The 15,242-nt window shown below is 35.8% G+C and overlaps 1 protein-coding gene across 1 annotated transcript in view; it reads right to left on the reverse strand.

Annotated features, from left to right (window-relative positions):
- The window catches only part of CSMD1 (CUB and Sushi multiple domains 1), a 990,707-nt gene that overhangs the window by 460,856 nt on the left and 514,609 nt on the right, over nt 1-15,242 (reverse strand). Inside the window, exon 4 of the mRNA XM_042877582.1 lies at nt 1,630-1,824. Coding sequence (XP_042733516.1) covers nt 1,630-1,824 — 195 coding nt within the window. The remainder of the gene's footprint in view (nt 1-1,629; nt 1,825-15,242) is intronic.

The following is a 15,242-nucleotide window of genomic DNA, read 5'->3' on the forward strand; positions in this document are numbered from 1 at the left end:
GTGATGGATTAAGGAGGAATGGTTTTAAACTAAAGGAGAGGAGATTTACATTAGACGTCAGGGGAAAGTTTTTTGTTTTTTACTGAGGAAGTGATGAGATGCTGGAACAGGTTGCCCAGAGTGACTGTGAATGACCCACCCCTGGAGGTGTTTAAGGCCAGGCTGGTTGGGGCCCTGGGCAATATGATCTAGTACTTGATCTAGCAATAGGCAACCCTGCCTATGGCAGGGGGGTGGGAAGTTGATGATCACTGAGGTCTCTTCCAACCCAAGCCATTTTATGATTCTATGAAATTATTCTTGGCCAGCCTGATCACCTTCTCCGAGGAAAAATTTTCACAACACTGTTCCCCACTGTATCCCTGTAGCCAAATTTAGAGCATAAGGTTTGGATTTGCATGAAAAACTGACAAGACCATCAGGTCAGTTGTCAGAGGCCAATTGTCCAAACTCAAGCTAGTGGTCAGTTTATTGCAGCATTCCCCAGTATTCCAATTGGGGATGAATTTATATAATATTTTCATCATGGATCTGAAGTACAGGATTGAATGCATCCTGAAGAAGCTTGCAGATGGCACCCTGTAGGGCATGACTGATATTTAGACAAACTTATACAAGAAGGAAGAACAAGCAGAGAGGAATCTCATTAAATTCAGAAGAGAAAATTTCTGCAGCTTGAACAGGATCATGCCATTCAAAAATACTTGCTAGGTTGCAGCTCTGACAAAATTGTTTAGTGAAGCACAAGCTGAGTCAGCAGTACACTTCTGCAGCAATGAAAACTAGCCTCTTATTGGGTTGCATGAGCAAGAATATAGCCAGCATCTGAAGAGAAACTATTAGCATATCTGTTTGACACTAGCGTGGCCTTGTCTGGAATACTGTGTCCAATATCCTACAGTCCAAAAATGTATTAACGAACTAGAAAAACCTATATAAAGGTACTAAAATGGTTAAGAAGTTGAAGAACATAATGCATGAGGCTATAAAATTAGGGAAACAGACTTATCCAGCCTGGACAAAAGAGACTGTGAAAAGATCTAATTGCAAATTTTAGTATAGGAAAGATGAAACCAGAAACTTCTCACAGGTCCAAAACAGGGAAAAAGGAAATTGACATAATCTGTAAAAAGTTAGATCCAAGTGATGCACAATGAAACTACTCAACAACTGCTGAATGATGTCACATGCCAGTCACATCCTGAGCAGAGAACAGCCCCACCCCCCCACCTCCCAGTACTAGTCAATTTCCTCAGTTAAACTGTTCAGCATGATAATATGGTACAAGTCATTTCTCTGGCCAGTTTATGTCATTTGTTCTCATTCTATCCCCTCCCAGCTCTTTGTGATCCTCCAGCTCCTCACTGGCAAGTCAATACGAGAAACTGAAACATCTTTGACTTTAGTGTAAGACTGCTTTGAAACAACTAAAACATATTTGTGCTGTAAATGTAATCCTCATCCTAAATCCAAAGCACAGCACCATACCAGCTACTAGGAAGAAAATTAACTCTATCTCACGAAAAAACAGGTTAGTTAAACAAACAACCTATCTAAAAATAAATTTACTTTGTTTGCTGTTTAATAGATTCTTGATATTTTAAAGATATTTCAAGTCTTATATTTTACCTCTGCAAAAAGGAACTGGAAAATCCCACGATGCACCATTTCCAGGACTCACAATACATGTCAACATGGCATGGCCTTCTAAGATGTAACCAGAGATACAGCTATATCGGATTTTATCTCCAATGTTGAATCTTGTTCCATGAAGTACTCCTTTAGGTATTTCTCCTGGGTTGCCACATGTATGACTAGGTAATACTGTAAAAAAAAAAAAAAAAAAAATTTTGATGAAGTCTGCAGAAAGAAGTAATAAATACTGGGCAAACAATTGTCACTAAATAGTTGCTTTAATTTTTGTTTTAAACAGTATTCTTTACACAAATAAAGTGAAATGTATTATATTTTTGAACAAAGAGCAAACTCTCCTAAAAGAAAAGGAAGTTTCATTTGCATCATTCTTTTATGAGACAAATCTCAAAATATTCTATAAATATTAACCACATAACAAAAGCCATCTAACCCTCTAATGAAAGATGAGATAGATGAATATTCTACCAATGCAGCTGATTGAAATAGTAAAGTTTCTATGCATTATAGAACTACTTAAGGTTGAGAGAGTACCTACCAAAACTAGAAACAAACAATATTATACTCAACTTCTTTTTCTGCTGCTTCAACAACCTTTAGAGAATAGGATATTTATTTGGATTATGCTCAACCATACAGAAGAGAAAACTGAAGTACAACCCACATGTATGAGAATGAATACATATAAAATTCCTTACACTAAAGGAAGGATTTTAAGACATGGAAATAATTGGAAGAATACAGAGAGTAATATGCCTTCTAAAAAGTTGACACCAATGATCCATTAGATTCTACAGCTATGCTTTATATCCTATATACTACTCTCTCTTTGCAATTTTTCTCCTTTAAGCTCTTCTAGTCATGGTAGGTTAATGGAGGTAATTTTGCAAAACAAGTCAAAACAAATTTTTTTGCATGGTTTGGACACAGGAGAGTGCCTACATTTGAAACAAGAGTCTCTTTTGCCTTTATATTCAAGTCAAAACACTTTTTAAAAACACTATACAACAAGGTAGTTTCGTCCTTATGCAGCAAAATTTAAACAACATAGAGCTCAGCAGTTTTTATTATTCATGCTACCAAAAAACAATTTATTCAAAAATACAATGATTTCTGATAAAATACAGTTCCAATGAAGGACTATCAAGGCAGACCTGCATCGCTATTACACATGACTGGCAAGGGCTAATCGGTGAAACTGTATTGCAACAAGCTAGGCTTGTGTCTTTGTACAGGTAAGTTTTTTTCTTCCTTTTTTTACCACTGCGTCTGTCAAGAAGCCCCAGAAAAAAATGGAATTTGGCATCCTGAAACCAGCACACATTTTGCCATAACCTCCTAAGAAACAGTAAGAGATGAGTGATCTGAGAATGACAGCCACGTTCAATAATACATGTGCTAGTTCACAGGATTTCACCACTTGTCAAGATCAAGCATTTAACTACATTATTTATGCGCTTTTCTAAAATTTTCATTGAAGTATATTGAGGTAGCTCCAGTATTCCCTTTACATACATTTAACTGTTTCTAATCTGGACCTAAAATGAATTATCTTTTGAAGGTTTGTAACAAAAATAATTTTATTTTTGGATTATGACAGTATGAGCCAAGCAAAGCTATCATATGTAAATGTTACGTAAGTTCATTATTGCCAAGTTTTTAGCAAAAGAGTCCTATTTTTCTGGGGTTAGCGGAGTTTACTTTCAACAGGATTGAGAATCTGCAGTCTCCTCCTTAAGGAAGCAAGGTGAATCGCTAATGTTTGAACTGTGAAATCATTTGATGTTTATTATATACTAAGAAGAATTTCAGATTATGCTGCATTAAAACACTGAGACTAGTGGCTTTTTAGATTTACACACCTTGTTAGAATATTGCCACATAGAGTGCTTTGTTTTATTATATTTTTTTCAATTTAGAAGAAAAAAACAGGATTTTCAGTAAGAAATCCAGTTAGTCTGAATATTTTCAAAGAAAAGATATGTACAATTGAATAGCCAAGCAGATCCACCTCTTAAGGATTTCTTCCTCATGAGTAGTAAATTTTAAAATATTTCTTCCTCTTGACCAGTAAAAACAGACGTAAGAACCTGCGTTGACTTCATTTCCCAGTATATATTAATCTGTAGCCCTGTGCAGTAAGGTTTCTCATGAAAGTAGTTCTAAAAACATAGGTGACGTATAAGGAAAGACTCTTTCTAGACAGTCCAAACCTTTTACTGTGACTAGATTTGAAATCAGTTATGAAACTATGGAAATTGCCTTCCTAATTACCGCTGAAATTAATGGTTGGAAGCTCAGTCTGGCAATGACTTCAGCAGAACAATAATTGTTTTTGGTTTGTTTTTTTTGTTTTGTTTTTTACAGATATCACAATCAACAGCTATATTGCAGAAACTGCCCGGAGGCCTTAATATCAAAAAGCTCAGGCCACTATTCTCGCTTAGAAGATATTGGTTTTATGCTTTTGTGAGTCAGTTGATAAGTTTTTAAAGCCAACAATACAAATGGTGGCCAGAACTTGAAAACAACAACTGAGAAAGTTTTTAATTCAAATTAGAAAAAAACAAAAACAAAAACAAAACAAAAAAAAAAAAAAAAAAAAAAAAACAAAAAAAAAAAAAAAAAAAAGGTTTTTCCTCAACTTATTTCTATAGCCTTATAAGACTTTATGTACAATATGTTCTCTTTTCTGTTTTTCCTGAAAAGACTGAAAAAGTTTTCCAAAGTTGCACCTATGGTCAACAAAATATTATCAGAAACATACTTACTTTCTGTTGTTTCATAATCCCTCTATTACAGTCCCCTATCCTAATTACAGTCTTATATTGGGGGCCCAAAGGAAAAAACACACACAAAGGAAAAAAGCTTAAGAAGGGGAAGAAACAAAAAGCACAAACCTGTTAGGAAGAAGCCAGAGACTCCTTACAGAAGCTTTGGAGTTGCAAAGTTAGTAGGAATTTTAGTAGCAGGGAGAAAATCAGATACATAGAAATATTCAGGACTGGTGTCAGGTTGTTTCATCAATGTGACGAAGAACACATGATTTCCTGCCCACATGGCTAACTTATATAGTGGACTCTGGTTTTGTGCTTAATTTTAACATAAATGTAGAGCTATTCTTCCAAACCAATAGAAAAAGAAAATAATTTGTAAGGAAAGCAATAACTGGTACTCATTATAAAAAGAAAAGCGCTAGCAAAGAGGAGAGGAAAATAATACTAGATTTTCTTACACAAATGGAATTGAAACAAAAATCTGTTTCAACTCAGAAAAGTAGCCTAATTTGGAAAGGAACGTACAGAAAAAAAATAATAGCCTTTCAATCTACAGAACTAAAAGTGCTGTACTAAACAAAAGATGGATTTATATATATATATATATATATATGGATGGATATATATATATATATATGTATACACAACTACATGTACGTGCTCCATTTAAACAAACAGACTGTTCTGGAAATAATATAAATCACTTTTCCAAAGGATAGGTAGGTAAATTTACTTTGAAACATTAATTTTGAAGAATACTAGACAACCACACTTGCCATTTCTACCTAGGAAAAGACTACAAAGTCAATGTATTGATTTTTTTTAACTTCTAATGCCTTATATTAAACTCCATTAAAGTACATTTTGACCTTTCTTTTTTAAATAGTTATAAATGTTGAATCAATTAAAAAGCATGTAATATTTCACTGTCTATTTATTAAACTTTTTCCCTTTTATTTCCAGAAGCGATTTATAATGAATATGTAACTGATCTTTCAGTTCTGACTTCCACATTGGTATGGAATACAACAAATGGATAGAGGTCATTTGTTACAGAATTATGTAGTAAAGAAATAGCACAGTCCTATCCTTTCTAAAATTCTTCCCAACCACCCCTTTGGTGAAGAGTCTTTTCCTAACACCCAACCTGACCCTGCCCTGATGCACCTCCATGTCACAACCTCAGATCCTGTCCACGTCACCAAAGAGAAGAGCTCAGTGCTGCCTAAGCAGTACCGGGGAAGGTTATGGAACAGACCACCTTGAATGAGATCACATAGCATGTATGGGAAAGCCAGGGGATCAGACCCAGCTAGTATGGGTTCATGAAAGGCAGGTCCTGCCTGACCAATCTCATTAGGCTGCTTGGATCATCAAGGAATCAACTGGTAACCAGTTGCCAGTTGAGCTTTTTATTGGTGGTCATAACACTCTGAACCTTGCAGTCCAGCCAATTTTCTCTTTGCCTCAGAATCCATTTACCTATTTCATGCTCCTGTGGCTCTCTTACTACAATGCTGAGAGCTTTGTCAGAGGTTTCGCTGATATGGTAAACAACGTCTACTGTCCTCTGTTAGTTTTCTATGTGAGCCATTCCTTTCCAGAAAGCAGTCAGACTGGTCAAAGATGATTCACAACTAATGATTTCATATTTGATGAGACACTAATGCAACAGTATCTGGTTTGATGGAAGTGGTTGCAATTCTGAGTGAGCTCTTACTGTGCGTCGCAGAGATTTTTGATAAAAAAATGCACTGCATCCTCCCATCTCGTAGTTTCTATCTAGAACAGTGCCAAACACGCATCGATGGTTTGGTTGCTGTTCAGGGATGGGTACATGCATGAGGCCAGGTCAAGCTACTCAGTGGGGAAGCGTTGTCTCTGTGATAATGTGATGCAGGGGGCAGGTTGCATATGGCCCATGGGCCACAGGTTGTGCATGCCTGCTAAAATCTGACTCAGTTTCAACATTGTAGAGGGTCAGTAATCTGTGGGAAAAATATAGTGAATGGGAGGGAGGAAGTATATGGATTTTATCTCATGGCTTCTGTTAATAAACTTCCGTGTTCTAATCATGTCTTGTTGTATAAAGGTTTAGAACAGCTATAATCTTACTTAAGCATTAGAGAAAACATACTTTTTTTTCTGTTGAACTCAGATTCATCATTGACAGTTCTGCTCTTTTGTTTCAGAATAATTTTGACATCTACATGTTTTCATAACCTTAAATTAAAATGTCATTGATTTTCACAGCATTGAAATTGTAATATTTATGTCAGGATGAAGGTTTTCCGAAAACCACAAGAACTTCAAGAAAGATTTATTTTTGTTCTGTTTTTCTTATATGTGCAATAGTACAGAACCTCTATATCCATACAGCCTAACAATACGCCTTCAGCATTTTATTCAGCAGAACAAACTGAGAGATGCTGGAGTAGTTTGACTTTGAAGCTCTACCCTGAAGTCTGCAAGAATGAGTATTTCAGTAATGGCAACTAAGTCATAGTTGCCTGTTGCATAAATGTTTTTTGAAGAGTTTTAAATACAGTTCAGCTTACAAATTTAATGAATATTTAATAGTTTGACACAATTTAGCTCTATATATTTCTTGAAGTAGCCTTTCAACATACAGTATAAAAAAATCTGCTACTAAAATTGCAATGCCAAGCTTTTTACAATTGGTACATGTGCATATACATACTCACAGACATAAAACTAGCTTGCAGAATGAAATATTCAAAGCTATCTAACTTTAAAATTATTTTAGCAAAATTAAATGGATATCACTTAGCTTACTATAGAGGAAGAAAGAGTCCACTGTACGAAGCAGAAAAAAAATGCAAATTGCAAATTAATTTAATACTTTATAATAAAGACATACTTACATTTAAAGTCCTCAAATATAGCTCTTGAGGAACCTACACAGGATGGAAACTTACACAGTGAAGCACTAAACATGCTTGAGTACTTATCTCCTGGCAACTTTCTTGTTGAGACTAGTAGAGATATATAAAATACTCTCTACTATATAAAAAATAACCTTATTGGCTTATAGAAATAAAGCTTGTTTATTGTTTCTTTCGCATGTAGAAATCTGTATTTTTATACAATTAAAAGATAACAGAAAAACTATTTTCCTTCATATGGATGTTTCAGTGTTTGTGCACTTAAATCTTTGCAATATTTTCCAAATAAAATACTCAATATCACTTTTGAAATCTACAGTTTTCTCGTCTTACAAGCATTTACCCAGTTGTGTCTGTAAGTCTCTAAGGATGTGCAAAATTGTACTGGATTGCACAACCTTGAAAATCATTTGGGAGTATTCAGTAACTTTCAAACTCTAATGCATCTTCCACATGAGATTGATATTTTAATTTTCTTGTACAGGTAATAACAAAAGATTGATGGATTTTATTTTTAGTGTGTTTACTTTTATTATGAAGTATGTAATAAATGTCTTGCTGTTGGTTATAAGACCATAAAAGTCAATATTGTACAAACAATGCCAGAAAACTCTAAAGGAAAAAAAAAAAAAAAGCAATCTGAAGTTAAAGCTAAAACTTTGTTTCCTTATACTTGTTTAGCCTCAGATGTCCCACTCACTTTCCTCCCTGAGCTGAGATTAGTGAGCAATATTTCTTGAATACAGTTTTCTCTTCTTGAACAAGGACAAGAAAGAACAAGCTGAGTGTAACAGTCCAGGGAAAAGCTATTAATAGCATTAGATACTGTACAAAATTAAGAAATGGAAACTTTGCCAGCTACCAGAGATCAAAAGCCATTACTCATTTTTTTTTAAATACCAAAAATTACGCTTTTCCACCCCCTTGAAAAAGTTCAGTTTTCTATGGTCTTCCACTTTGTCAGAATGATAATTACAAGTGTCTGCAACATTTGCTTCCTGACCTTCTCATTTTGTCATAGATCATTTTGACTTTTTGGCAACAAAGGTACTCCTGCTTTCCCAATTATCCTTCCATAGAATTACTTCCAAACAATCAACAACAAAAATATAATCAGAAAATGACTTCTGGCTCACCACTTCACTTATAAATCAAGCAAATGTTTTGGGTGGTTTTTTTTTTGTTTTTTTTTGTTTTTTTTATCAGACTTGTGTATTTCATTAGTCAATGGAGCAACAGTCATTAAAAATACATAAATAAATCATATTCATCCTGTGCTTAAAATCATGTGATACTAAGGCAAAAACAGTATCTCTATGCATTAAATGAGGTACCTCAAAGAAAGATAAGAATCTGCTAAGACTCCATATGCAGTCCTGAATACAAATCTGATTAATCCTTGTTCAAATAAGAGCAATTCAATCTGAAAGAAATGTAGAGAAGAGCTACCGAAGCGATCTCGGAACTGAAGAACATTTAAGAAGACACTGGAAGAGCTACAAATTTCATCTGAAAAAATAAAGGTTAAAATATGACCACTATTAAAACTCTGAGAGGCAAACATGAGGTCACAAGAAATATTATAAGCTGATGGCAAGGCTTGGACAAAAAATAAAAGGGTATGAACTAATTAAAGTTACAAGCAGGTTGAAAACTATAAGCATTCTTAATGTATTTAAACAAAATTTATTGGGTAGTTTCCATGCAGCTACAGGGAGGCGGCTAGAGGGAGCAGGAGAAGTTTAAAGCTGAACCTAATCTATAATCCAATTTTAAGTAAAAATGAGTTCTTATTGTTTAAGGAGTTTGAGCAATGAATGCAAAACTTCCTCATTCGTCCAACCCAAGTAGAGACAAAAATTTCCAGACTCCCAGTCAAACAATTCCAAACTATTCAGCATCCCAGCCCACAGAACTTTGTCTTTGAGATTTTTTTTTTCATTGAGACACTTGAAGTTGATTTTGAAAGAATTAAAAAATGACTTCTTATTTTCTGTAATAAAGCACAATAATTTGAAGATGGAAGACAGGACTATACTAAGACACTATTTTGATGTAGTTACATGATTAAACAAAATATACTGCTCCATCAAGATTTTTATGTTATTGTAACTATTAAAAAACAATTTCAAAAAGCAATGGAAAATTTAAGAGTTCGTATATATCTTACTTAACTATTCATAAATGTTATGCCTTCTACAATTTGAAGTCTTTTTTTTGTACTTTTTTTTTTTTTTTTTTTTTTTTTGTCTCAAAACCTCTGGAACAAGAGCCTATCATTGTGCAAACACAATGATAACAGAACACTTAGTAAAACTGTGCAGGTGAACTGTGAAACAGTTGAAGACAGACACCACGGACAGTGATAGAGGGATATCATTCTCTCTTCAACGATCGGTGCTAAATTATGCTGGATTTTTGAACTATGAAGACCTGCTGTACTATGTAAGAATTGCAATTTTAACAGAATAAAGAAGGAAGTTGTTCTATTTTCAGTTAAAAAGTTATAATCACATTGTATATAAATATTTTACATTTACTAGAGATTATGTTTGATTAATTTGCCTGCCCTGGGCAATCTGATCTAGTAGTTGCAGTTGGCAACTCTGCCTGAGGCAGGAGGGTTGGAACTTGATGATACTTGAGGTCCCTTCCAACCCAAGCCATTCTATGATTCTACTATTAAACAGAAGCAAAATGTTTTCTCTATCAGCAAAATACATTCAAGATTTTTTAATAATGAACAGATGAAGCTTCATGCTGAGTACTGAATTACATGTATAAATTGAAAATGTAGAAAGCCTTTTTTGTACCACTCTATTTTTCTCAATATTAAGTATTTACAGGTCAGGGAGAATACTGCAAGACTGAAAAAGAGATAAGAAAAGCGAAAATGACAAATTAAATTTGAAAAATCAACTTATTGGAAATGCTGATGTTGATATAAAGAGATCAGGTCTCCATCGCAATTGCAACTCCTTACTATTAAACAAAACAATATTCCTTCAATATACACTTTATTACTTTGCATTCCCTTTATTTCTTACAGCCTGATTTACTGTTTCCTGAGACCACAGCAAGGACTGGAAAACTGATCAAGCATGAGAAGGGATGCTAGTCCAGCTCAGGCACACTCCTGTTAATGCTGTGGGAGCCTCACAATCTTCCCTCAACTCTTCTCTTTCCTCCAGTATTTTGGTAAGTGACACTTCATTGCCAGCAGAAACTTCATCTTATTTTTTGGTTTAAAGCACACACAAGGCAAATTTTTAATGAGAATTCAGTACAACAGGCAGGCTTCCTGATCATTCCTGGTATTTAAAATAGAAGGAATTAAGAATCAGGTCCTAAAGTTGAGTGGCATATGGGTTGTATCATACAACTTTACCCTCTCATCTTGTTAAAAATGGTTGGCTTACACATTTGATATCTGGAAAAAAAAACAGTCTCTGCACTGTCTTACTCCATGACAAATATTATTACTAGCTAGGATTTGTCTTGGACATAGGCTAGAAACATACCAGGAACATGTAATATTTAATAGAATGGAAGATACTATTACAGTTCTCAAACCCCTGCAGTTCTTTTCCCTTCAGTCTCCAGCAAAAATAGGGGTGTTTTTTGTGTGTTTTGTTGATGTTGTTGTTGTTGTTTTTCCCAGCTAATTTAATAATTCACTTTGATTTATTGTGGGAATTCCTTGAGATAACAGAAATGCAGCACTACATTTTAAACCTTTTATCCATTTGTTCTTAAAAATGGCATCAAATTATTTGATTTATGAAGGCTTTTGTGTGCCCACATTTGCAGTCTCTTTCTTTAACAGGTGTTAGATAACTTACTCCCTGCTTCATTAACACAGAAAAACTGCAGTATAAAAGCAGGAGAATAATTTACCGTCTCCAATGCTTTTTCTATAGGAGAATAATTACATTTTTATATAGTTTTCTACCTGGGGAATCCTCAGCTAACATACAGTTCAATGTGCTGAGTTTCACAGACTTAAATAAAGTAAAGAACCGTCTGTGCTCTGCATGTATTGAGTCTGAGGAAATTAAAGTAGCAGTTATGACAATATCATTCAATATTTCTAGTGAGATCTGAGCTTATAATTTTTTGTGAGGCAGCTGACTTCATAGTGAAGAAAGCATTCCTGATTTAACGGTTTTCATTTAGCAATAGGATGAGGCATTAAACTGGAAAATGGTAGATTTAGACTAGATCTTAAGAAGAAATTATTTATTGTGAGGGTGGGTAAGACACTGGAACAGGTTGCTCACTGGGGTTTGTGAATGTCTCCTCCCTGGAAGCAATCAAGGCCAGGCTGGATGAGTCTTTGGGCAACCTGGTCTAGAGAGAGGTATCCCTGCCTGTGGCAGGGGGACTGAAACTAGATGATCTTAAAGGTCCTTCCAACACAAACCGTTCTACGATTCTATGATTCTGATTGCTCAGTATGAAGAAGATAAGGCTCTGGGGAAACCTAATAGGGGCCTTTCAGTTACAACAAACACACAGTAAAAGACTTGTGAAGTTGAATGGAAGACATGAAATAAGAAAGGTAAGAATAGAGAAAGTCTATGTATGTCATTTGATGTAAAGCTGACTGCCATTTATGTCATTCTAATTAGCCAAAGAAGAATCTTAGGTGCTAAAAAAACAGCTAATCACTTTTTTTTCCTAAAGTTGTTTCCTCAGTAAAATGCCGTACCTTGAGAGCACCTAGAATATCTGTCATAAGTCCTTAAATTAGAACTTATTTTTACCTGACAAAACGCATATTTTTACAGAAGTGTCTACAGCTCATTAAACAAACTCACACTTTACAGCTTTATTTTCTTTGTTTATTTTACTTACTAGTCAGTTTTGATGTGGAAGCCTTAAAAGCTCAATCATAAAACCAAAAGGTCATTCCAAATTCATGTCCTTGTAAGTTCATTAAGCGTGAGCATTTTCAAACTCGAGTTGCATTGATGAGGTAATGAGGAAGAGTTCTCGAAAGGGAAAATTGTTTAAATCCATTGCAAACCCAAACCTGACACAGTATTTCACACATTAGAAATGCGTAGCCCTATTCCCATATAGTAAAAGAAAACGATGTTTCGTATTTTTTAGTCATATACACAATTCAGAAGAAGGCAACAAATAGATTAATCCTCAAGTATCAAAGCTTCTGAAAATAAAAAGCCCTAGAATTATTTTGAGAGTAAGATTATTGTTTACACACAGCTATTATCATACAGAAGTCACAAACCAAGCAAACATGTATGCACATGTGGAAGCAGTTACTTGAAAATATAGGTGACAGTCTTTTATTACACTAATACTGAGGCAGTGTAGAAATTATCTAGGCATACAAAAATGCTTTCAAAACTGAATCAAGTTCCACCTGCATCATATAGGGGAGCAATGTAAAGAAACTCACTTGTGCTTTTGTGAAATACAGTGAAGTATGGAGACAATAGGCAGAGTTGTGAAAGCCCCACAAAGAGGTTAGTATACTTATTCCTCCTAGCAGACAAGAGAATGTACAGCTAAACACAGGCGGAAGTCCTCCCCCTCTACTCTGCCCTGGTGAGTACTCCTCATCTGGAGTACTGCGTCCAGTTCTGGGCTCCTCAGTACAAAAAAGACAGGAATCTCTTGGAAAGAGTCCAGCGGAGGGCCACAAAGATGGTGAAGGGCCTGGAGCATCTTTCCTATGAAGAAAGGCTGAGTGAACTGGGTCTGTTCAGCCTTGAGAAAAGAAGACTGAGAGGGGACCTGATCCAGGTCTATAAATATCTAAGGTGTGGGGGGCAGAATGGCGAGGCTGGACTGTTTTCAGTGGTGAGTGGAGATAGGACAAGGGGAAACGGCCGGAAACTGCAGTATAGGAAGTTCCGCACAAACATGCGCAAGAACTTCTTTACAGTGAGGGTGACGGAGCACTGGAACAGGCTGCCCAGGGAGGTGGTGGAGTCTCCTTCTCTGGAGATGTTCAAGACCTGCCTGGATGCCTACCTGTGCGACCTGCTGTAGGGAACCTGCTTTGGCAGGGGGGTTGGACTCGATGATCTCTGAAGTCCCTTCCAACCCCTACAATTCTGTGATTCTGTGATTTTGTTCAATCTCATATTTTTTACACAAATAAAGCTTAGAGGATAAGTAAAAAAAAAACAACTGGAGGCACACTGGTTCAATATTCTAATGAAGAACTGAGATAATGCTCAGAACAATGAGACTGATTATACTGAAATACATCAGCATTATTTGCAAAGTAATAAAGTTTTAAGAAACTTGAGGATGGCAGTGAGCAAGGGTGGACTGATTTCTAAAGATACTTCCTATGAAACATTTGATGTAAAATTCCCTTGAAATTTTTCAGCCTTGAGAAAGGAAGACTCAGAAGATATTTGATCAACATCTATAAATATCTAAGGTGCAGGAGGCAAAGGGACAAGACCAGGGACAAGGGGAAGCTGAAGCATAGGAAGTTCTGCACAAATGTGCATAAGAACTTCTTCATGGTAAAGGTGACAGAGTAGTAGAACAGGCTGCCCAGAGAGGTTGTGGAGTCTCCTTCTCTGGAGACATTCAAGACCTGCCTGGACATCTACCTGTGCAACCTGATCCAGGGAGCCTGCTTTGGCAGGGGGTTTGGACTAGATGACCTCAAGAAATCCCTTCCAGCCCCTACAAGGCTGTGATTCTGCGATTCTACAGCATTTCGGTCCTCAGCCTTGAATTTTATTTGGCCTACAAGAATTCTTAATGAGATAGTTCTTATGTTATAATATACACCACAAGCTTCTTTATTTTTCCTAAAACTGACCCGGAATTTTTTTTGCACAACTGGGATTGCAGAGTCTACCTAAGCAATATATCCTATACAGTTCTGAACTAACCCAATTTCTTGTTCCTGTGTTCCATAATGGTCTGACTAAAACTGAATCTGTACAGGACAAGCTCTCGCGATCCTTCTGATGTGGAGATGATATCGGATCTTTCTGTGAGATTGTAGCTATAAGTGACATTTGCAGCCTGGCACTTTTAAACAATTCCCATGTATTCTCTAACTTCATAATTCTTTCTAACAACACTGATGTGGTAAAAGATGAAACAGAAAATCCACTAATGGTTTCTAAACTTTTTATGTAATATGACATTCTGTCCACTTTGGATGCAGTTGTCTATTTTAACCTTAAACTCAAAACAGCATATGGAACACCAGAAGGTATTTTTATCCTCCTCAATTTTATCACAATCTTGACAGCCAAACTAGTATTGTGGCTATTTGAACAATGAAGCCATCTGTGAGGCTGATGCCCTATCAAAGGAAAAGTTTAGTGTAATATTTCTTCAATGTGCAATTAAAGGAGAATGTCTGCTACTATTTGTCTAAAAGATTATTTACTGGAAGTAATAAAAGAGTTTAAAACTAAAATTGTCTCAAAATTCATTAATTCCACGATTGTTTCTGTACCACATTTGTACAAAATAAGGTAAAGGTGATCTTCAATCTGAAAAAAAAAAACAACCAAACAAAACAAACAAACAAACAAACAAAAAACCCAAGTCTCTTCTATTCAAAGGACCAGAAGACTGAGCTGTTTCCCTGGACACCACACTTAACTTCTAGAACTCTACATCTCTGTGAGTCCCCTTATCTACAGGATAAGGAGAAGTGCCGACTGCGCCGTGAACAAGAACTGAACAGCTCTGAGGCCAGCTGGCATGTTGTTATTATTATACTTCCTGAGCCTGCAAAACAGGATGGCTGTATCCAGATTGCCTGTTCAGAACAATTACTAATTTCTGAATTATTCCCAAGAATCATTTGGAAAGTGCTGCTTGGCCCAAACAAAATGCATGCTGCAATTCATCAAACAACAGTATAGATGGCTGTTAGTGCCATCAGCCCATG

Source organism: Lagopus leucura, unplaced genomic scaffold (assembly GCF_019238085.1).
Source record: "Lagopus leucura isolate 7727_CA_CO unplaced genomic scaffold, USGS_WTPT01 Super-Scaffold_73, whole genome shotgun sequence".
Taxonomy (NCBI): domain Eukaryota; kingdom Metazoa; phylum Chordata; class Aves; order Galliformes; family Phasianidae; genus Lagopus; species Lagopus leucura.